Below are 24,876 nucleotides of genomic sequence, written 5' to 3' on the forward strand. Positions count from 1 at the left end.
TGGAGGTCTGGATTTGGAGTCACACTCAAAATTAAAGTGGAAAACCACACTACTGGCTGATCCAACTTTGATGTAATGTCATTAAAACAAGTCAAAATGAGGCTCAGTAGTGTGTGTGGCCTCCACGTGCCTGTATGACCTCCCTACAACGCCTGAGCATGCTCCTGATGAGGTGGCGGATGGTCTCCTGAGGGATCTCCTCCCAGACCTGGACTAAAGCATCCGCCAACTCCTGGACAGTCTGTGGTGCAATGTGGCGTTGGTGGATGGAGCGAGACATGATGTCCCAGATGTGCTCAATTGGATTCAGGTCTGGGGAACGGGCGGGCCAGTCCATAGCATCAATGCCTTCCTCTTGCAGGAACTGCTGACACACTCCAGCCACATGAGGTCTAGCATTGTCTTGCATTAGGAGGAACCCAGGGCCAACCGCACCAGCATATGGTCTCACAAGGGGTCTGAGGATCTCATCTCGGTACCTAATGGCAGTCAGGCTACCTCTGGCGAGCACATGGAGGGCTGTGCGGCCCCCCAAAGAAATGCCACCCCACGCCATGACTGACCCACCGCCAAACCGGTCATGCTGGAGGATGTTGCAGGCAGCAGAACGTTCTCCACGGCGTCTCCAGACTCTGTCACGTGCTCAGTGTGAACCTGCTTTCATCTGTGAAGAGCACAGGGCGCCAGTGGCAAATTTGCCAATCTTGGTGTTCTCTGGCAAATGCCAAACGTCCTGCACGATGTTGGGCTGTAAGCACAACCCCCACCTGTGGACGTCGGGCCCTCATACCACCCTCATGGAGTCTGTTTCTGACCGTTTGAGCAGACACATGCACATTTGTGGCCTGCTGGAAGTAATTTTGCAGGGCTCTGGCAGTGCTTCTCCTGCTCCTCCTTGCACAAAGGCAGAGGTAGCGGTCCTGCTGCTGGGTTGTTGCCCTCCTACGGCCTCCTCCACGTCTCCTGATGTACTGGCCTGTCTCCTGGTAGCGCCTCCATGCTCTGGACACTACGCTGACAGACACAGCAAACCTTCTTGCCACAGATCGCATTGATGTGCCATCCTGGATGAGCTGCACTACCTGAGCCACTTGTGTGGGTTGTAGACTCCGTCTCATGCTACCACTAGAGTGAAAGCACCGCCAGCATTCAAAAGTGACCAAAACATCAGCCAGGAAGCATAGGAATTGAGAAGTGGTCTGTGGTCCCCACCTGCAGAACCACTCCTTTATTGGGGGTGTCTTGCTAATTGCCTATAATTTCCACCTGTTGTCTATTCCATTTCCACAACAGCATGTGAAATGTATTGTCAATCAGTGTGGCTTCCTAAGTGGACAGTTTGATTTCACAGAAGTGTGATTGACTTGGAGTTACATTGTGTTGTTTAAGTGTTCCCTTTATTTTTTTGAGCAGTGTATATATATATTTTTTTACAATATATTGAGGACTCCTTTTCTAACCAGCTGCATAAAAAATACACTCCAGCTTCTAACGGACAACAAATGCGTACGAATTAGATTCGTAACATATCCCTAACCCACCCACCCCAAAAATGTGAGGAAACCTATCACAGGAAAAGGATGACATAGGACACAATTTGATGACGTAGCACACAAAAAAATGGGGCCCACTTTTGTCTCGTGAGCACCACTTTCAAAACTACTGGCTGAAATTATATATTTTTTTGTGTGCGCAAACACTTTTCTTGTTGAAATACATAGAAAATCAAAAGTCAGGGTGTGGGACCATTGGCTTCTCAATGGAAAATAGTGAAATCCACAAAAACATTATGTAAAAAATATAAAAGAAAATATATATTTTTAAACTTTGTAAAATCGCCCACACAGTGCATTCGGAAAGTATTCAGACCCCTGAATTTTTGTTACATTGCAGCCATTTTCTAAAATTAAATTGTTCTTTCCCCCTCAATCTACCTACAATACCCCATTACAAAAAAGCAAAAACAGGATTACAAAAATTGAAATATCACATTTACATAAGTTTTCGGACCCTTTACTCAGTACTTTGTTGATGCACCTTTGACAGTGATTACAGCCTTGAATCTTCTTGGGTATGACGCTACAAGGTTGGCACACCTGTATTTTGGGAGTTTCTGCCATTGTTCTCTGCAGATCCTCTCAAGCTCTGTCAGGTTGGATGGGGAATGTCGCTGCACAGCTATTTTCAGGTCTCTCCAGAGATGTTTGATCGGGTTCAAGTCCGGGCTCTGGCTGGGCCACTCAAGGACATTCAGAAACTTGTCCCGAAACCACTCCTGCGTTGTCTTGGCTGTGTACTTATGGTCGTTGTCCTGTTGGAAGGTGAACCTTCACTATAGTCTGAGGTCCTGAGAGCTCTGGAGGTTTTCATCAAGGATCTCTCTGTACTTTGCGCCGTTCATCTTCCCCTCGATCCTGCTTAGTCTCCCAGTCCCTGCCGCTGAAAAACATCCCAACAACATTCTGCCACCACCATGCTTCACCGTAGGGATGACGCTTGGCATTCAGGACAAAGAGCTCAATCTTGGTTTCATCAGACCAGAGAATGTTGTTTCTCATGGTCGGAGTCCTTTAGGTGCCTTTGGCAAATTCCAAGCAGGCTGTGCCTTTTACTGAGTGGCGGCTTCCATCTGTCCACTCTACCATAAAGGCCTGATTGGTGGAGTGCTGCAGAGATGGTTGTCCTTCTAGAAGGTTCTCCCATTTTTTGGTACCGTTCCCCAGATCTGTGCCTTGACACAATCCTGTCTCGGAGCTCTGCAGAGAATTCCTTCGACCTCATGGCTTGATTTTTGCTGACATGCACTGTCAACTGTGGGACCTTATATAGACGGGTGTGTGCCTTTCCACATCATGTCCAATCAATTGAATTTACCATAGGTGGACTCCAATCTCAAGAATGATCAATGGATGAACAGCATGCATCGGAGCTCAATTTCAAGTCTCATAGCAAAGGGGCTGAATAGTTATGTAAATAAGGTATTTCAGTTTATTATTTGTAATACATTTGCAAAACATTCTAATAACCTGTTTTTCTTTTGTCATTATGGGGTATTGTGTGTATATTGTCATTTTTATTTAATCCATTTTAGAATAAAGCTGTAATGTAACAAAATACAGAAAAAGTCAAGGGGTCTGAATACTTTCTGAATGCACAGGGAGTCATTGAAGAGGTAACATTCATGCCGCCATGTATGGCTATTCGAGATTATACAGTCATGATCCTAACCAAAGTCTCATCTTTGGGCCTGAACATTGCAGGTTTTTTTTGCCTAACACTGCCAGGGCTAGTTTTACAACTGTACACACACACACACACAATGCCAGTCACGAGTGATGTCCTTGTGGTTTAACAAGCGCAATAAAAGGAAAGGAGAACACCAACGGTGGTTAATGAGAGTCGGCAAATTGCTACAAAACAGGAAAGCAACTTTATTTAAATGTTTCCCTCAACTTTAGTTCAACGAGCTTACATCATTTCACATTCTTCATCAGATAGACAGACTTGGTTATGAGGAGAATAGTAGTGCAACAAAAAGGCACAAAACCCCATTTTAGAGGCAAAATTAACCAGGATCTTTATAATCACAAGTATTGGTACAAAACAGAAGTTCACACCGAATAATGAGCATGATACAAGAACAGTAAGGAAATATCATCCTTGGTCAAACACACCGAATGTTGCTGTTAATTTACCCGCTCTGAGATGGGGAGGTTCAGAAAGGAGTCTCCTTCCTGTCCAAGCTTTGGTCATAAAATAATTTGTCAAAAACATCTCAATTCTTATAGTTCATATGAGGTCTGGGTCGTGTTCAGAAGAATACGTGGTAGCAAAAAGGTTGGCAACAGATTTTTTTATTTTTTTATTTTAATTGTTGAGGCAGTACCCCTCACGGTTCATAAAGTTTCAAAACATTCTCCCTACTGAACATGACACAGTTCTTGTAGTAGATTTCTTAACTGGGCTATTTCTGATACCAGACCCAAGACTATGCCGCCATCCTCCTTTCCCTGAGGGGACTTAACATTAGTGAAAATACAAACATCACAATCACATTTTTGCAACTGCTCCAAATGCTGGTTAGTAGCTATGTGTCTTTGTAAAGTTAGTGTCCCTTTCATTGAGTCATGGCTAGAAAAGAACACGCCCTGTCAAATTTATCTAAAATTTCCTAACCTTAACCTAATTCTCCTAACCTGCTGTGTAAGTTCTCCTAACCTGGCATGAAAAGTCAAATCTGACAAAAGCTGTATCCATTCTAGTCAAAACCCTTTTATTGTACTACGACTAGGAGAAGATAAGTGCAGGAGGTACAATCAAAATTAAGAATCTGCTCATTTAATATGAGGGAATTCACAAAAATAATGGCATTTCTAATTCTGCAAAGATTTACCAATGGATACTTAGATTTAACATTGGCTCTAAATTTTAATGCGCTTTCAATATTTTCTCAGTATAATTTGACATCTCTATTCATCAAAAATGAACATTCATTCTATACAAGAGAGCAATTAAAATGTACACAAATATAATACAGGATATCAACAGAACAGTGAGAGAAAACAGCCTCATTCATATGAACTTCTGGGAATAAGCAACTGATGCCCTGTTATTAAGGAGGAGCCATGATACTCCATGCAATTTACATCCAAACACACTTGGTGTAATAACACTGATCTTTTTGACAGGTTTTGTTGCTTGATGATTTCAGTCATATGAAAAAGGACAGTCAACTTTCAAAAGTACTGTTGGGTAGGGTGAGAATTAGGGTAGGAGTCTGAAAAGGAAATTTGCTGGGGGTAACATCAAGGAAAGACCCATGGGGAATGGAAAGAAACATTTGGATGCCATAGAAGCTTTGGGGATGGGGAGGCAACAGGGAAAATGTTGTGGGGGGCTTGGAGGATGTGAGGGAATGGTAGAGGCAAAAGCAGCTGTGATTGGTTGGATTACACAGACTGGTAGCCAGTGCGACTCTTCCTCCGGCCAATCAGGTAAGAGATAAGCACAAGGATGATTAGGAAGCTGAGGGCCACGCCCACAGCAATGGGCACCAGAAAGCTCAAATCAGAGTCCATGAAGCACTCCACGGCTGCCACAGAGAAGAGACAGAGAAGAAGGGTTAGCAATGATAGCATGCTAGTGATTAGTCAGCAGAAAAGACAAGAGGAGAGAACAGGATTTGGTTAAGTCCTTCACAGACATGGAAGAAATTAGAATTTTTAAAAAGCAGCAAGTTCAGAACCAAGACATATTCATCGGGGTCTGTCAGAGCATGGGCAGTGATTGCAATTAGGAAAACATTTGGTCATCATCCATCTATAGTCAACCATGTGATATGAGGAATATAAGATGTCAATCAATTCTAATTACACACAGCTGTTACATGCCAAATGTTAACGGAGAAAAGCTAACACAGCCTCTTCTCCAAGTCATTGTTTCATAAGAGCTTTCCATCCAGTGAATTTCACCATTAAGTTAACTCTGCACAGTATATTAGTCAAATTAAATCAATAATTATCCCGATGACCGAAGTTAAAGCCTCAGCATAGTGAGGATCATTTAGAAGTGCTCATAGCCAGTGCCCTGGTTTCGCTTTCTTCCAATGAAATAGGCGACCAACACAATGAGGACCAGTAAAGTCAAGGCAACCCCGACCGCTATAGGAACAAGCCAGCTCTCTGTCGTATCATCTTGGCAATCCTCCGCTGGGTGACAGTAAAGAAAGCGGGCATGGGGGGGGGGGGGGGGGTTGCAGGGTGGAAGAAAGGTAAAACATCAAAATGGTGAATGCATGGTCAATCATACAGAGATGCTTCTCAGTCAAGAATAGTTGGAAAACAAAGGAGGGATTTACTAAAATGTCCGGGGGACCAATTTCATTGTAAAATATTAAAATGGTCCATGCCAGTTTATGCACATTTTCCATTCCCATTTATTGCAGCTAAAAGCCTATTGAAAAGGAATTCAAAAATTAACATTGTTCAGCGCCACACAGAAGAAAAGATAATGTACACAGTTTAAAAAACATTATGAACATCTTGCTTTTCCATGACAGACTGACCAGGTGAATCCAGATTAAAAGTATGATCCTTATTGATGTCACTTGTTAAATCCACTTCAACCAATCAGTGTAGATGAAAGGAGACAGGTTAAATAAGTATTTAAGCCTTGAGACATCGATTGTGTATGTGTGCCATTCAGAGGGTGAATGGGAATGACAAAATATTTAAGTGCCTTTGAACAGGGTATGGTAGTAGGTGCCAGGCGCACCAGATTGTGTCAAGAACTGCAACACTGCTGGGTTCACACACACACACACACACAACAGTTTCCCGTGTGGACCGTTCTTGATACACCACCCAAAGGACATCCAGCCAACTTGACAACTGTGGGAAGCATTGGAGTCAATATGGGCCAGCATCCCTGTGGAACGCTTTCGACACCTTGTTGAGTCAGTCCGTGCCCCGATGAATTGAGGCTGTTCTAAGGTAAAAATATTAGGAAGGTGTTCAATGCATCTTAATTTGAAGAATGGGTCTGTCCTGTGATTTCCCGTTTCTTAACCTGTCTGGGCTAGGGGGCAGTATTTTCACAGCCGGATGAAAAACGTACCCAATTTAAACAGGTTACTACTCTGGCCCAGAAACTAGAATATGCATATTATTAGTAGATTTGGATAGAAAACACTGAAGTTTCTAAAACTGTTTGAATGGTGTCTGAGTATAACAGAACTCATATGGCAGGCAAAAACCTGAGAAAAAGTCAACCAGGAAGTGGAGGATCTGAGAATTGTAGTTCTTTCTAGTCCCTTTCAAAACTACAGTATCCGTGGGGTTACGTTGCACTTCCTAAGGCTTCCATTGGCTGTCTAAAGCCTTCAGAAAGTGGTTAGCGCATTCTCCTGTCACTGGGCAGATAATAGGAGCTCAGTTTCTGAGTGGACTGCCTGGCAACAAAGTGATTGGATATGCGCAGTCACGCGAGCACGCTGTTCCTTCTTTTTCTCCTTGAATGAATACGCTATTGTCCGGTTGGAATATTATTGCAATTTTACGTAAAAAATACCATAAAGATTGATTTTAAACAGCGTTTGACATGCTTCTAAGTACAGTAATGGAACATTTTGACTTTGTCTCTGGTTCCGCGCTCGCGCGTTATACCTTTGGATAAGTGATCTGTACGAACAAAACGGAGGTATTTGGACATAAATATGGATTATTTGGAACAAAAACATTTCTTGTGGAAGTAGCAATCCTGGGAGTGCATTCTGACAAAGATCAGCAAAGGTAAGAGAATATTTATAATACTAATTCTGAGTTTAGGTTGCCCCGAACTTGGCAGGTATCTGTATAGCTCACCGTGATGGCCGAGCTATGTACTCAGAATATTGAAAAATGTGCTTTCTCCGTAAAGCTATTTTAAAATCTGACACAGCGGTTGCATCCAGGGGTAGTCTATCTATAATTCTTTAAATAATTGTTATATATTTTGTCAACGTTTACAATGAGTATTTTTGTAAATTGATGTGCACATTCACCGGACGTTTTGGTGGGAATAAATTTTCTGAACATCACGCGCCAATGTAAAATGCTGTTTTTGGATATAAATATGAACTTTATCGAACAAAACATACATGTATTGTGTAACAATGTCCTAGGAGTGTCATCTGATGAAGATCGTCAAAGGTTAGTGCTTCATTTAGCTGTGTTTTGGGTTTTATTGACACATGTCCTTGCTTGAAAAATGGCTGTGTGATTATTTTTGTCTATGTACTCTCCTAACATAATCTAATGTTTTGCTTTCGCTGTAAAGCCTTTTTGAAATCGGACAATGTGGTTAAATCAAGGAGAAGTGGATCTTTAAAATGGTGTAAAATAGTTGTATGTTTGAGAAAGTTGAATTATGACGTTGTTTTTGAATTTGCCGCCCTGATATTTCACTGGCTGTGTCCCGCAGGTGGGACACTAGCATCCCACCTAGCCCATAGAAGTTAACATGCTGCTTTATGAATTCATAAACTAGGAGAAAAAAAAAATATGAGCCAAATAATCCTATTCATTAATGTAAATGTAATCAAACCTGATTTAATCTCAAAATGGAGCTGATTTGTTGAGCAAAGCAAAAAATTGTCAATCATATCAAGTGAATGAAAATTGGGTATAGTAAATGTTTTCAAAATTGTATTTTAGAATTGATTGTATACACGGCCAAGAAAAAAAATACAATTTTAAAACCAAAGTAACAAACAGAACTTGCACAAAAGCAGTCAATTTTCCAAGACAACACACTGGAATGTAAAGCAATAATCAATAAGAATATATTTGAAAAGGAAAAAAAAAGCTAATCATTCACATATACAGCACCTTAAATGTTTTGGGGTTGACTGATTGATCAACAGAAATTAAAGGCAGCAATCAAATTTCTCCATGTCTCATGCAGACCACCTCACTACGACAAAGCCATAATACACAGCAACTAACCATTTTCACCTGTCCTTCTAACAGTACAACAATATACACACGTACTGCATATCCTGTGGACAATCATCCTTTCTCCTACTCTATCGATTTGTGCAACTTACAAGCGGTCAACTGGGCAGGGTTAGAGTCAAATCCATTTCATAATAAGTCAATTCAGGAAGTAAACTGAAATTATAATTCTAATTTTCCTCATGAAAAAGCTGCGAGGCAAATTGGAATTAGAATTTCTTAATTGGCTTAATTGAAATGGAATAGACCCCAGCCCTGTTCACAAGTGCCCCCTTACTAACTGGCAGCTTTCAAGAGCAACACCGCAGCAATGGCGATAATATAAACAGGTGTAACATTGCAGCACACATTTTTAATTTATGTCAAACTTAAAGAACAATTTAGTGCATTTAAATGTAAAAAAAATAAAAATAATAATCACCATCTGCGAAGAATAGGTTTGAATGACAGCAAATAACCAGAGCTATCCCTTTTTTAAACCTAATGCCAACATTTAATGACAGGAGGGGTTGTGTTTTACCTTTCTTTTCAGGTTTGTTTTTTACATCCTCAAACTTGGCATGGACTTTTCAAAGTTAATTAAACACTTGGTAGATTTCACACTACACAATGTGAGCCAGTCAGTCAAAGTCAAAGACAGACTGACATTGGTGGCAACCATATGTCAAGTACTGCTGTGTGTGAATATAAACGACAGATGCCTTGTTTTGTCAAATCAACTTAGAGACGGAACTATATGCCAGTAATACCACCTTTTCTTTTTACCCGAGTTGCAGCCACACATTTCAGTCAAAAAGTCCCATTTCCAAGTTCAAACTACTGACTGACTAGGGGATGATCAGTAATGAGCTGTAAGAACGAGGAGCGCAAAGCAGCAGACCTTGATCCTGGTTAGTTAGTAAAAGAGTTCCTGAGCCAAATCAACAAAGCTACTCAATGATGTCTCATTGAGCCGTGAGGCAAATGTGCAATGTTCAAGTCTGTCAAAGTGTTGCGCTGCTACGATGAATTGTGAGGATGAATAAAACCACAAAAGAAAGGTTGAACTAAAATGTACAAAAAAATTCAATAAGAACATAAAGAAAACAAAAAAGGAATGCCGGAGGGAGGGAGCAAGTGCATGATTCATAGTGAAAAGGGCACGGCCCCCAATTGTCACCGCTCCTCGTGAAAATGTGCAAACTGTAGCACAAGCACTTTAAACTGGTGTTTCTATGAAATGTGCTACTTCATAAAAAGCGTCCCTATCCTGAATGAGAATCCTCCGGCAAGTAATACAAGGAATGTCAGATGTGTCAGATGCAATCACTGAGAATTTTCTATAAATATGGCCTTTACTGGTTCCAAAGGATTCAACAAATTGCACTGGCTAAAACAGAGGGCAAATAATCCTGCACTTGCTCCTTTACAACGGAGAAAAAAAAAAAGATTAAGCAAATCAAACAAAACAGAAATCACAAACAAATAACATAGTCGAACCTGGTCCTGGAGAGCATTTTGAGTCTTCAGGTTTACCTGAATAAAGCTACTCATGACTGAGCCTAAGCAAAGCTAGACTAAGCTCAAGTCTACACCTAAGCAAAGCGAGACTAAGCTCAAGTCTAAGAGCAGCTCTTAAGAGTGGCTGAAGTAAGGAGATGATAGTCTGACTATTCCAGTTGTACAAGTCAGTCGTCAATTGAAAGACTGCACTGAGAGCCAGGACCAGGCTTTGGGACCGCCACCCCACACAAGGATCAACCTGTGTTCTTGATTAATTATCACAGATTCATTATCACAGATTGCTTTTTAGAGGGTCTGATATCCCACATAGGTCTTCCTACGACCAATCACGTAAGCAATCACTACAATGAGAATCAAGCCGGCCAGGGCGGCACCAACAATGATTGGGATTAAGATGCTGGTGTCATCCAGTGAACATTCATGGGCTGCAGACGAGAGAGAGAATCAATGAGCACAACTTGGAACACATCTTCTCATGATCATTTGGTAGTTAATCAGTTTTAAAAAGGGCAGAAGCATGACCTCAAATACTTACCGTTTCACCAAACTGGACATATTCTACTGAAGCCCATAATGGTTATTACAGTCTATGTCTCAGTTTCAAGCATGTTAGCTGCATTTGGCTCTAGTAACCCTAGTAAGCTGTAGCACACCACTAACATAAGGGTAATGATGCAAATTCACCATCTCAGAAAGTCACCTACCTGTAGCGAATTCGCCTTTGTTGACTTCGAAGGGCTGGACGCGAAGCTCGAACGTGTAGAGAGTGAGTGTGTCGGTGACGTTTAAGGTCTGCTCCTTGTTGCACATGTAGGAGCTGCCTACCGCCGCCGCCCAAATGGACATGTTGGTATTGACTGCAACGACGGGATCCCCTGGACATAAACACACAGAGTGAGCAAAGCTCTAATATGCATTGCATGTACTGTGCAGGTCTTGAGTGTGTAATGTATACTGTTTATTTATTATAAAGCTGCACTGTTTCCAAGAAAAATGGCACCATTGGGAGAATAAAGTTGATCCTAACATCCAATTAGGGACTTTGTTTCTGAAGGGGTTTGTAGTGCATTGCTGCTTACCAGTGGCTGGTTTCACTGTGACGTTCAGAGCGTGCAGGTGGAACTTCTTGCCATCCTGTAATGTGAAAGGAAACACTTATCAGCTTGACTGAAACAGACCTTATTCTGTATTTGTCCAACTGTCTACATGCTAAATGCAGACGACCAGGATAATACCGGCCTTGGTTTCAGATTTTTTTTACGTGTCTGGCTTCGTCGCCTTACGTTGCTGAACGTGAACGTGATGGTGATTGTATCCGATGTCAATATGAGATTGCTGCTGTTGGCCCCACAGGCTCCGCCCAATTTAGTCATATTGGGCACCAGGTTGATGGTCTCCTCTTTCTAATAAAGGGGAAAACACAGATCGGTAAACACTAACATACTAGCAACAAAGACCTATCTTCATAGACAACAAAATCATGTTCTCTGACAAACATATCTGAAACCTCTCCATTGAACAGACTATTGCATGCTAAAATAAGAAAACATCAAAAGTAAGGGCCTACTTTACAATCGCTATCCTACTTGTATACATACGTCTCCTTGCTTGTAACCAATCTGTAGGCCGAAGGTGGCCATCAGGCAGGCTGTGCTGTTGACGTCGGGTGCGATGCTGTACTTTCCAGTAGTGGGCGTGGGCAGTGTAGGGGTAGAAGTGGGGGCAGCTGTGCTGGTAACGGTCGTGGTGGGCGCCACAGTGGTGGAGGTCATGTCAGCGGAGCATACGGTGTCTTGTATAGGGAAAACAGAGAACCTATTAAGTTCAGAGAACCAACAAGGTTGGGATCAATTCCATTTCAGGAAGTAAACTGAATTTCAGCTCACTTCCTGAATTGACCCTTTTAAATTGGAATTGACCTCAACCCTGGAGAAAACACAGTAAAATAGTTTGACTTACAGTGCAATCGGAAAGTACTCAGACCCCTTGACTTTTCCCACATTTTGTTACGTTACAGCCTTATTCAGAAATGAAAAAGCAAAAACTGTTGGTTTTTTTTGACAATTTTGCAAATAACACATTTACAGAAGTATTCAGACCCTTACTCAGTACTTTGTTGAAGCACCTTTGGCAGCAATTACAGCCTCGAGTCTTCTTGGGTATGACACTACAAGCTTGGCACACATGTATTTGGGGAGTTTATCCCACTGTTCTCTGATAGATCCTCAAGCTCTGTCCGGTTGGATGGGGAGTGCCGCTGCACAGCTATTTTCAGGCTGGGCCAATCAAGGACTTTCAGAAACTTGTCCCGAAGCCATCAAACCAGATTTCCTCCAGACGTGACGCTTGGCATTCAGGCCAAAGAGTTCAATCTTGGTTTTATCAGACCAGATAATCTTGTTTCTCATGTTCTGAGAGTCCTTTAGGTGCATCTTGGCAAACTCCAAGCGGGCTGTCATGTGCCTTTTTCTGAGGAGTGGCTTCCGTCTGGCCACTCTACCATAAAGACCTGATTGGTGGAGTGCTGCAGAGATGGTTGTCCTTCTTGAAGGTTCTCCCATCTCCACAGAAGAACTCAGGAGCTCTGTCAGTGACCATCAGGTTCTTGATCATCTCTCTGACCAATGCCCTTCTCCCCCGATTGCTGTTAGAGCTGGCTGCCTAGACTAGGAAGTCTTGGTGGATCCAATCTTTCATTTAAGAATGATGGAGGCCACTGTTCTTGGGGACCTTCAATGCGGCAGACAATTTTTGGTACCCTTCCCCAGATCTGTGCTTCGACACAATCATGTCTCTGAGCTCTAAGGACAATTCCTTCAACCTCATGGCTTGGCTTTTACTCTGACATGCACTGTCAACTGTGGGACCGTATATAGACAGGTGTGTGCCTTTCCAAATCATGTCCAATCAATTGAATTTACCACAGGTCGACTCCAATCAAGTTGTAGAAACATCAAGGATGATCAATGGAAACAGGATGCACCTGAGCTCAATTTCGAGTCTCATAGCAAAGGGTCTGAATACTTAGGTAAATAAGGTATCTGTTTTTGTATTTAATACATTTCCAAAAACCTGTTATTTTATCTATTTTAGAATTAACTAAATGTGGAAAAAGTTGAGGGGACTGAATATTTTCCGAATGCACTGTATGATTGTGGCACAGTTGATCTTACAATGGCCTGATGCTCGTACTACCTACCGGTGTCACTTTTGCTGCCGTTAATCACAAACGCCTGTAGAGCAACATCATACAGTGTCTGAATGACAGACTCTACTGTCAGGACATTTTCACTCTTGCAGGAGTAGTAGGTGTCCACACTCACGTTGGTGATAATTGACTTCACCGTCACAAACTTGGTTTCTAAAACCAAGAAGGATTGTCAAATATCAGCATGTGTCATATCAACTACAGTACCAAATTGGTATATCGTGAATTAACAGTATCATGACATGGCTGTGTAGTCACTCGTTAGTTACCTTTTGATGTAGAGTTGGGGAAGACGCTTGAGTCATTGAGATTGTAGGAGAATACAATGGTATCTACTTGGTAGGTTTTGTTCTTTTTAGTAAATTCCACTGTCCAACTGTGCCCGTCTCCAAAACTGAGTTTCAATGTCGATGTTGTGTTATCGCAGGTGCTCCCTTCGGTTGTCACATTTTCAGGCAGTACAAAAATAACAGTTTCATTCTGAAAGGAGACGAATATATTGGACAGTCATTAAAATATGGATTCCCTTTTATCATTTCCCGCCAAGTACTTCCTCAGGAACAGTGCCATTTCGCATGGTTGCATCATGACAAAATAGTTCAGTTGACATAACATAACAGTGTGTCCATTATAATGATGGATTAGCAGGGGGGAAAAAACTAAATATTTAATGTTCTGGGACAACGGGTGGGTCTAATCCTGATTGGTTAAAACCGCCTTCCAGCCGGTGTCTATTCCACAAGTTACCACTGGCTAAATCTATGAAGGTAAAATGTCTATTTACTCTGTTCCATCTGACTGCGCAATCCAATGTCTCATCAGCCAGCCAAGCAATTTATAAACTTGGTCTCTACTATAAAAAGCATAGACATAATCTAACATTTCTTTTAAACTACCGTAATTTCCGGACTATTAAGCGCACCTGAATTTAAGCCGCACCCACTGAATTTAAAAAAATAATATTATTTTGAACATAAATAAGCCGCACATGTCTATAAGCCGCAGGTGCCTACCGGTACATTGAAACAAATGAACTTTACACAGGCTTTAACGAAACACAGCTTGTAACAAAAATAAATAGGCTTTAACGAAACACGGCTTGTAACAAAAATAAATAGGCTTTAACGAAACACGGCTTGTAACAAAAATAAGCTTTAACGAAACACGGCTTGTAACAAAAATAAATAAGCTTTAACGAAACACGGCTTGTAACAAAAATAAATAAGCTTTAACGAAACACGGCTTGTAACAAAAAATTAGCAGTAAACAGTAGCCTACCAAGAAAGTCATTGGTCACCATCTTCCTCCTCCTGTGCACTGAAACCATCTCCTTCGGTGTCGGAGTTGAATAGCCTCAGAATTGCTTCATCCGATATCGGATGATTTTCATTGTCGCTCTCATCACTTTCATCCGGAGGCAAATCCCCCGCTGAGCCCTCTTCAACATGCAGCAGTCCAGCCTTTTGAAACCCGTTGATGATAGTGGATTTTTTGACAACGCTCCACGCTGTCAGGACCCACTGGCAGACTTGACCATAAGTTGCTCTTCGCATGCGGCCCGTTTTAGTGAAGGATTTCTTCCCACTTGTCAATCCAAGCCTCCCGCTGAACACGGAGCGCCACCTTAAATGCACGATTTACACTGATGTCGAGTGGCTGCAAATACTTTGTTGTACCCCCAAGAATCAGGGTGACAAAATGACTACCGTAATCAGAATGATGGAAAGTTTGAGAGCGCTCGATTTAATCTAAACAGTAAACAAAAAAGTTGTTTGACCTTAACCCGTTCGGCAATTTCATTGGTCTAATGAAAGCTTCATGCCGCCAAAAAAAAACTGAGCACGTCACAGAATGTGTTTTTTTGGGAAAAAAAATTGAAAGCGGGAAAAATCCATATATTAGCCGCGTCATTGTTTAAGCCGCGACGTTCAAAGCGTGGGAAAAAAGTTGCGGCTTATAGTCCGGAAATTACAGTAACAGTTTTCAACAGAGATTTGTATAAACCTTGCTGTCCGTCTCTGACATTTGCAACATTGAATTTGAATATTGAAACAATCTCCACCCGTCTCATAGTAATGAACGTGGGAGTCGGGACGAGACAGAAAGGCAGCGTTTCTCAGCCGGTCGAAATTATGAATCAGCTTGCATAATTTTTATGGATATATAACAAGAAATGTCAACCGAAAATGGATAAAACGAAATGTAGTGCAGCTAGTTGGCAGTCTTCCCAGCTTCAGTTGAAAGTGATTGTAATAGCTGTGTTGGCTAACTCCTATGAACAACTGTGTCCTGACGAGTGAGCAAATTTTCCATGCCACGCAAAACCACTCCTCATTAGCTCAGTGTTATGGATGTATCCAAATAAATGTCAATAGAAAACAGCTTAAACAAATGCAAATGCAGCTACTTTGCTGTTATTCTGGCTGCTTTTTGAAATGACTAAGTTCGCTATAGTTGGCTAGCTAGCAAGCAAGCGATAAGAATATTGCCAGCCAGTATGACAATGGAACATTTAGAATGAACGACTGGGTCGGGCCCATAGACACAGAACAAAAAGACTGAACGACTGGGTCACGTCTCTAGCAACCGAACGACCAGCCGGCTTGGGTAGCAATCCTAGATTTGTGCCGGGACTATATCTTGTGGGTGGATGAAATAGTATGAATATATTCATCAAAATAACATTTAATGAAAATATGCCAATCATTATTTTAATACATTGCTAAGAGCCTAACAACACATACCAATATATCCTCCAAACACCGGCTCCGAGGGCATTTTCACCTAATTTGTATTTTTTATTGCTAGGGACAATAACTTTGACAAACCCTGGTGGAACAAGACAAGCCATGACAATTACAGGATAAACCACTGAACAGACAGAAGACTTTTCCTCGCAGTTACTCCCTCTTGTCCCCTCCGTGATTATATTAAGAACTATATTTGTCAAAGTAGATGCTCAACTCAAAACTTATTAAGCAGAGTGACAAATCATTTCAAGAGTTATTTATAGGCCTAGGTATATTAACATGCAGAAAAACACTTAAAGAGTAAATACACACCTTATTTACACCAACTTCATATGTGACTGAGAAGTTGACCATCAAATTGGCATAGAGGCATAATTTGTTCTCCGTGTTGTTGACTGACACTTCAGTCCCATGTGATAGATGGAGTTCTGAAATAGAAATCAACATCCATTTTCTTGATATGTTATAAGGCAGAATGTTGGGGGACTCCTGAAAACAAACACCATTTCAATAAATTCACATTAAACACACATCTTACCAGCATAGGTAGCCTAACATGAGTTTTAGTTATTTTCTACTTGCCTTTTATAAGTACCCAATGGATTCAAATTCTTGTAAAACTCCGAGTGGGGAACACACCATAGGCTAACAATTTCCAAACCTTCATTGTTGTTAAAGTGTTCATCATCTGATCAATCTCACATGGAACTAAATGGGCCCGGTTTCCCGATAGCAACGGAACTTAGGTTTACAGTTGTTTTAAAGAGGCATCGTTCCTACCACACAGAGAGAATGTTTGAAGTGTTAATCTTAGTTTAACATTAGAGTTACCCCACAAAACTGATGACATCAGCTCCTAGAACAATTTTAGCCCCTATGGCTGCAAATATTGAAGGGGCTTATTATGCTTAGGCTTCCCAACAATAATGCACTAAATTATAGATTGGGCAGATCACTGCGCACATGTTACACCATCATGAAATGCATTGAGGCAAAAATAGTTAGACAGTAGCCTATTGGCAAAATAGAACTCAATTGATTGAAAAAATATTTATAAGGCCCATGTGGACTTTTTTTTTTTACATTTATTTCACCTTTATTTAACTAGGCAAGTCAGTTTAATGCAGTCATCTCAGTTTTTATTTGAAGTATATTTCCATCCTTTACTTGATTGTAACAATTGTGAAGACTTTGGCAACTTTGTATTTGCAGTCAATTTCGTTCTGAAGTTATCAGCAGTCAGTCAGACCGATAAACATTTTGCTTCTATGTTTAGCAGAGATAATCTATGAATAATGTGACATGGAAGGACAAAAAAGCTCTAACTATGCACTAAGCTGTTCTAGTGGTCTGAAGCAGTCAGTTAATTACAAGCGTTTCCAAATGCAACTTTAGTAAGGATTATTTTGGGAAACAGCTGAGATTTAACGATGCTCCTACAAAGGTTCTAACAATGTACTATGCCTTAAGATACTTTTGTGAAACCGGCCCTGGAAGGTTATCGCGAGTGACCCTGTGGCCTGTCACCCTGAGTGACTTGATATCAGAGGCCTTAGCATGCAACAGAGGACTGGGGCCATTTCTCAACTGAAAACATTCGAATTAAAATGGAAAAAAATGGCAAGGGGGAAAAAACCTATTAGGATTCTGACTTGAATATCAAGTGAGTCCTGGCAACACCATGGCAGGAGGCCAAAACCTATCCAGGCTATAAAAAAAAGAAGATATGCATTGGCTCAATGTGCAAATTCCTTCTATCAATCATAACAAGGGGATTGGTTTATAGACAGCAACTGCTATAGCAATCACTTAGGTAACTGTGCAGGTTTAAAATGTTACTGCAGCTGTTTTACAATTACATAACAAAAGGTCAATCAGCAGATACTTGGTCACGAGACACCTTCCTGATCAACGCGCAAAGCCATATATCATAAATAAGATACAGCTAACGTTACTGAAGTGAGAATGCTTAATGTAAATTTAGCTGAGATTTTGGATTGAACTGGATTTACAACAGTATAGTAACGCTAACGTTATCTAGCTAGTATATTACATATTGATACCTAAGCAAATGTCTGACTAGTAGCTACCTAGCAAACTACGAGTTGTAAACCTATTTCAGTCATCGAAAGTTAAACATGTTCCAAATGAACAGGGCGAATGAAGCTGGTCGATGTTGTCGTTGACATGTTTGCTAACGACACATAAGGACGATACTGCTAGCTAAGCCAAATGAAAGACAATGCCAAACATTACTTGGTGTTTAATAAGAGGCAGCTGTTATTTTCCCTGTCCACCCAGAAGTCCTTTCTGTAACATGACCTGTCAACTAAGACAAAACCGATATTAAACCCACAACTAACGTTAGCATGACAGGTCAACAGTGCCATAAACTTAATGTCTTAGATTGAGTCTTTGATTGCCGGTAGTGAAATTCACATGAATAAGTGTTACCTTTTCATTTATTTGTTGAGTTAAACTTAGCTACAGTTAATGTTTGATAGAAAACCAGCTAACTAGCCTAGCTAGCTACTGGCGCAGCAAAGAAATAACGTAGCTAGCTAACGTTAGCTCAAGCAATATGGCTGAAGATAGGCCTAACCCGAAGTGACGGAGCACCGAAAGTTTCCTCTTATGGCTTACAACATTACCAAAAAAAATGACACAAAGCAGTATTTCGCTCAATTCTGTAAACATACCATTTCCAAGAGCCAGGAACAAAATCAAAAACGCACAGCGAAACATGATAACTTGGTAGCCAAAAGACTTGTTCAGGAAGCGACAACAGCTTACGACTTCAGCTACCTTCCAAGTGCAACTCGAGCGCATCGTCTCGTCCACAATACTAAAAAAAAAAGTACTTCCGCGTCACGGGATTTCGGAACAATAAAATAAAAGTCCCCCGCGTAATAGTAAAAAAGTGTCCTTAATCTGTATTTATCTATGATATATGAACAATAATTTTCTAAACATCAACATCAACAATGATAAATATTTAAGGACATTTCTAAGTGACATTTCTAAGTGACCCCCAAACTTTTGAACGGTAGTGTATGTGCTGCCCCTCTTCCCTGATTCTATGCTGGGCATGCAATATCAAGTGTGCCTCTATTTAGTGTTGTCTCAAACAAATGATCCATAGCCTATAGGCCTAGGCTATACGAAATGCATGCTCAGAGAAGCACAGGACAAAGTTATTTTTAGAATAAAATATACTTCCTTATTTTGCGCTGCTGGGATGGTGTAAATAAAACTATCCAAACATTAGCCCTGGCATGCCCTGCTCTTGATGATGTAAACCTTTTTGTGGTGCCTAACCTATCACGACTCAGGATATGACCCAGATGCAGACACGGGAGGCGGATAGTACAGGTCCCAGATTTATTACAAACACGGGGCAGGCAAAGGGCATGTCGAGGGCAGGCAGATGTTCGTGATCAGGTCAGAGTCAGGCAGGTACAGGACGGCAGGCAGGCTTGGGGTCAGGGCAGGCAGAATGGTCAGAACCGGGAGAAACAGGAGACAAAGGGCTGTGAGACATAGGTTTAATCCTAGACACATGAAAAGTGGGATGTATACAGAGGGTAGGGCCAACAGAAGACAAACAGCAGAGGGGCTAAGGATCTTGGAGATGGGGAAAGGGCTGATAAAACGGGGGGGGGGGGGGGGGGGGGGGGACAGTTTGCGGGACTCTACCTGGAGGGGCAGATCCCAACTGGACAGCCATACCCTCTGCCCGAGACGATATCGGGGGGCCGGGGTCTGGTGGCGGTCCACTTGTCGTCAATACCTGGAGGTGGTCTTGAGAAGAGCCGGCCGGGCTCTCTTCCAGGTACAGCGACAGCGGTGGACAAACATCTGGGCTGAGGGTATGCTTACCTTCCTCTTGCAACGGGAAGAGCGGGGCGAGAGACCAGTGGCTGAGCAAGGGAGGGTGTTGTGGGCGTACTCTACCCACAAAAGCTGGCTCCAGGTTGATTGGCCCGCTCCGACTGGCCGTTAGACTGAGGGTGGAACCCGGAGAACAGGCTGGCCGACGACCCAATGAGCGTGCAGAACGCCCTCCAGAACTGAAGAGAACTAAGGACCCGGGTCGGAGACCATGTCCTCTGGAAGTCCATGGATCCGGAAGATGTGCTGCACCATGAGCTGGGCCGCCTCCTTGGCTGAGGGTAGCTTGGGGAGAGGGAAGTGGGCGGCTTTGGAAAACCGGTCCACCACAGTAAGGATAACCGTGTTGCCATCAGATGGGGGAGACCAGTGACAAAGTCCAGGGATATGTGACCAGGGACGGGAAGGGGTTGAAGGAGGCCAGCTGGAGCTGGCAAAGGAGTCTTATTCTGGTCACACACGGTGCAAGCGGCGACAAACGCGGAGATGTCAGTAACCAAGGTGGGCCACCAAAAACGTTGTCGTACAAAAGGCCAGGCTCCGATGGGAGCCAGGCTGGCAGGCCAGTCGAGAGGAATGAGCCCATTCCAGAACCGAGAATGGATTGAGTCTGGGACAAACATCTCGTTAGCCGCCCCCCCGAGGTGCAGAGAGATTGCAGGTTTTTGTGATCTGTCCATACTATGAATGGGTGTTCTGTCCCCTCTAACTAGTGCCTTTATGTGGGGTTGAGACGAAGAGAGAAGAAAGCGCAAGAATGCAGCTTTTGGTCTTGGGCTGAACGCTGGGACAGGGTAGCTCCCACTCCGACGTCCGAAGCGTCGACCTCCACCACAAACTGCCGGGACGGATTAGGATGGGGGCGGTAGTGAATTAGTGTTTGAGGTCCAAGAACGCCTGGTATGCAGCTGGAGACCATGTAAATGGGACCTTGGGAGAGGTGAGTGATGACATGGGGGAAGCCCGAGTGTTGTAGCCCCGGAAGAACCGGTGGTAGAAATTGGTGAACCCCAGGAAGTGTTGCAGCTGCACTCGAGGTGGGTTGCGGCCAATCCACCACCGCTCTCACCTTTTCAAGATCCATCTGGATGTTGCCTGCAGCTATGATGTACCCCAGATGGTGGAGCGATGGAATTCACATTTTTCCGCTTTGACGTACAGCTGGTTCTCCAGAAGACGCTGGAGGACTTGTCTGACATGGAGGACATGTTCTTGAGCCGAGTGGGAAAACACGAGGATGTCATCAAGGTAGATGAATACGAACCGGTTCAACATGTCCTGGAGAACGTCATTGACCAGGGCCTGGAACACAGCAGGAGTGTTGGTCAGTCCGAAATACATCACCAGGTATTCGTAGTGCCCGCTAGCCATGTTAAAGGCAGTCTTCCACTCACCCCCTTCCCGGAGCCGTACCAGATGGTAAGCATTCCGGAGGTCCATCTTGGAGAAGATAGTAGCCCCCTGGAGAGGCTCGAAAGCCAAGGCGATGAGTGGTAACTCCTTGTGTCTTCCAATGGTGGCTCCCTGGGAGGAGACGGTGTAGCGGAGCTGGTAAGAGTCTGCTGGGTCAATCATGGCCTGTTCGTACAATCACGACTCAGGATATGACCCAGATACAGACATGGGAGGAGGATAGTATAGTTCTCAGATTATTTATTAGAAACACGGGGCAGGCAAATGGCAGGACAAGGGCAGGCAGAGGCTTGTGAGAATCAGGACGGCAGGCAGGCTCGGGGTCAGGGCAGGCAGAATGGTCAGAACCGGGAAAAACTAGGAAACAGAACTAGAGCAACAGGAAGACGGGAAAGACCACTGGTAAGACCTGACAAAGACAAGACGAACTGGCAACAGACAAACAGAGAACACAGGTATAAATACACAGGGGATAATGGGAAGATGAGTGACACCTGTAGGGGGAGTGAGACACACACAAAAACAGGTGAAACAGATCAGGGTGTGACATAACCAATGGCTGTGCACCGTGGCACTTCAGGAGGCGAAAGGCTTCTTCCAAAAATCATTTTTGATTTGCCCAAAAAAACTTTTCAATGCCCAATTGGAAAACCAATTGTCACTAGTGTCAAAAAATCTTAGGAATATGTGGGACAAGAATAGAGGTAACATTCAACGTCTTGTTAATCAGATTGAAGAACAGCTTGAGTTGACCTACCCTTATAGCCCGTCACCTATATGTTTATTTTTTTATTTAACCTTTATTTAACTAGGCAAGTCAGTTAAGAACACATTTTTATTTACAATGAGGCCTACCCTGGCCAAACCTATACTTTATTTACTTTGCCACCATGGCATTTTTTTGCTTTTACCTTCCTTATCTCACATCATTTGCTCACATTGTATATAGTCTTATTTTTTATTTTTTTTAATTATTATTTTTTTTCTACTGTATTATTGACTGTATGTTGTTTACTCCATGTGTAACTCTGTGTTGTTGTATGTTGTCGAACTGCTTTGCTTTATCTTGGCCAGGTCGCAATTGTAAATGAGAACTTGTTCTCAACTTGCCTACCTGGTTAAATAAAGGTGAAATAAAATAAAATAAAATAAAAATTGTGTGCTGCCCTATGGGACTCCCAAACACAGTAATGTAATGAGATAGGAGATGAGGATGACAGCACAAATGTAAGTCAGTGCAACACAGTCAAGACAAACTAATTGATACAAAAACACCAATCAAACACTGAGTGGGGAGGAGAAATGCAGCGAAATGTAAATATGGTGTTTCTATAAAACCCCAAATAACAGTAAACAAGCAATTTTAGCATGTGATATCTGTGCAAATTGGTATCACTTTGATTCTATTGGCCTACCTTCCGATGTGGGCCAATTTTCAATGCAACTCAAAATCATGTCAAGTTCAAGTACATCCATTGAAAAATGGATTTAGCCTTAAAGCGGACTGTGACACATTTATACATTCTATTGCTAGAGACAACAAGGTGAAATTTAAGAAAACACTACAATCTATCACACCCTGATCTGTTTCACCTGTCTTTGTGATTGGCTCCACCCCACTCCAGGTGTCGCCCAACCTACATTTACATTTACGTCATTTAGCAGACGCTCTTATCCAGAGCGACTTACAAATTGGTGCATTCACCTTATGATATCCAGTGGAACAACCACTTTACAATAGTACATCTATCTCTTTTTTTTGGGGGGGGTAGAAGGATTACTTTATCCTATCCCAGGTATTCCTTAAAGAGGTGGGGTTTCAGGTGTCTCCGGAAGGTGGTGATTGACTCCGCTGTCCTGGCGTCGTGAGGGAGCATGTTCCACCATTGGGGTGCCAGAGCAGCGAACAGTTTGGACTGGGCTGAGCGGGAACTGTGCTTCCGCAGAGGTAGGGGGGCCAGCAGGCCCATTATCCCCTGTGTATTTATACCTGTGTTCTCTGTTTGTCTGTTGCCAGTTCGTCTTGTTTGTCAAGTCAACCAGCGTTTTTGTTCTCAGCTCCTGCTTTTCCCAGTCTCTCTTTTTCTCACCCTCCTGGTTTTGGCCCTGACCTGACTCTGAGCCCGCCTGCCTGACCACTCCGCCTGCCCCTGAGCCTGCCTGCTGACCTGTACCTTTGCCCCACCTCTGGATTTTTGACCTCTGTCTACCCTGAGCCGGCCTGCCGTCCGGTACCGTTACCCCTCCTCTGGTTTACTGACCCCTGCCTGCCTTGACCTGTCTATTGCCTGCCCCTGTTGGAATATTAAACCACTGTTCATGTGACATTGTCTGCATCTGGGTCATAACCTTCATACCTGATACAAACAGAGAATGCAAATGAGGATCAGGTACAAAACCTATTGCCTGTAGAGAGTTTAAATGAGGGTATGCCAACTGCTCAGAGAAGACCCTCAGACTGCCAACTTAATGTGTAAAACGCACACACACTTTTGGGGATAAAGAACCTGCTGCTGATTCTCATCCTGATGTAGCCAAGAGTTCATACAGTAGATAGTGTCAGTGGTGCAGCCCAATCAAATCTCAGATACCAAAGATATTGGGAATGAATACTACCAATTAGAGACAGGAAGTGGTGGTAGAGGTTTATCAGATGAGGAAATCATAAGCTCTATGAAAACTGAATCAGAGAGCAGCATGTAACTGGAGAGTTTGACATCAAAATAAGCGACGATACACTGAAGTGTGTTTTGTCAAGTGAGGCAAATTTTGGCGGGCTCATGCTTACCACTCCAAATAATGGTATCTTTATGTTGACTCGTGACGAATGGGAAAGTGTCCATTCAGAAAGAAGTGGTACATATTTTAAAAAGTTCTCACGTGTAGGCCTATTTGCACCACCAAGAAACAGGGTCCAGAAAAGTCGTATCCGTAGCCTCTGCCTTTTTAAAAACAATAGCAGTTGTGGTGCTTGTGTGCTTGTTCTCTAAAGCAGTCTTATGAGAGGGCAATGTGAATACGCTTTTCCACAATGGCATGCAAGATGTTGTTTTACATGACTTATCAGAGAGGAAATTACTTAGTTGAAAGAAGTTAAGGTTTTAAGCTTGAATGATACAGCAGACTTCTGAAATGAAGCTATATGCCTAATAATGAAATGATACTTAAATATAAATGGGTTATTTATTTAACGTCGTGGTGGGCACCAATATTGCAAATTTGATATGATATTGATACCATTTAATATCAATATGATCAAGGCATGTTGTGATATTGGTTTATTCTTCCTGTTAACCTACACTATTCTGTAATAAAGCCTACATAACTGTTCCTGCATGCACAAGGCCCTTTCACAGCCCTTCTCACAGGCTGCTCAGCATACTTTAAAAAACATACAAAATCTAACATTAAAACAAAAACAGGCTGCTTACCATCAACTGTGGATGGGGATGGGCTTCCCATTTTAATGAAAATGGTTAGGTAGGTTTATGCCACCAGAATACACCTGGCCCAATGGGCAATCCACGAGCAGTTGTCTGGACTTCACAGAAAAGTGAACATTCACACAGTTGCAATGTATTTTCTACGAACCGCTATGATATCAATATCAAACTGAAAA

At 42.5% G+C, this 24,876-nt stretch overlaps 1 protein-coding gene across 3 annotated transcripts; it reads right to left on the bottom strand.

Moving 5' to 3' along the window:
* Window positions 1-3,407: 3,407 nt before the first annotated feature.
* lamp2 (lysosomal-associated membrane protein 2) lies at window positions 3,408-18,800 on the bottom strand. 3 transcript variants are annotated; one of them, XM_029770648.1, is made up of 9 exons: window positions 18,653-18,800; window positions 16,266-16,381; window positions 13,473-13,683; window positions 13,195-13,356; window positions 11,594-11,787; window positions 11,279-11,398; window positions 11,075-11,129; window positions 10,700-10,870; window positions 3,408-5,092 (listed from the first exon to the last, which is right to left on the bottom strand). In XM_029770648.1, the coding sequence occupies exons 1-9, from the start codon at window positions 18,780-18,782 to the stop codon at window positions 4,950-4,952; spliced, it is 1,302 nt and encodes a 433-aa protein (XP_029626508.1). In that variant the 5' UTR covers window positions 18,783-18,800; the 3' UTR covers window positions 3,408-4,949. The 3 variants fall into 3 exon arrangements, with proteins under 3 accessions (XP_029626508.1, XP_029626507.1, XP_029626509.1); XM_029770647.1 differs by having other exon boundaries at window positions 3,408-5,708; XM_029770649.1 differs by lacking the exon at window positions 3,408-5,092 and adding an exon at window positions 8,070-10,420.
* Between the last annotated feature and the right edge of the window lie 6,076 nt (window positions 18,801-24,876).

Source organism: Salmo trutta, chromosome 13 (assembly GCF_901001165.1).
Source record: "Salmo trutta chromosome 13, fSalTru1.1, whole genome shotgun sequence".
NCBI classification, from domain to species: domain Eukaryota; kingdom Metazoa; phylum Chordata; class Actinopteri; order Salmoniformes; family Salmonidae; genus Salmo; species Salmo trutta.

What these genes read in the sequence shown, in the direction of transcription:
- lamp2 (XM_029770647.1), bottom strand. Translation starts at nt 18,782, where the DNA reads ATGCGCTCGAGTTGCACTTGGAAGGTAGCTGAAGTCGTAAGCTGTTGT. An exon ending in GTTCCTGGCTCTTGGAAATG is followed by an intron (nt 16,382 to 18,652) that starts GTATGTTTACAG and finishes TTTCTATTTCAG; the next exon opens with AACTCCATCTATCACATGGG. An exon ending in CAAAGGCGAATTCGCTACAG is followed by an intron (nt 5,709 to 10,699) that starts GTAGGTGACTTT and finishes ACTGTCACCCAG; the next exon opens with CGGAGGATTGCCAAGATGAT.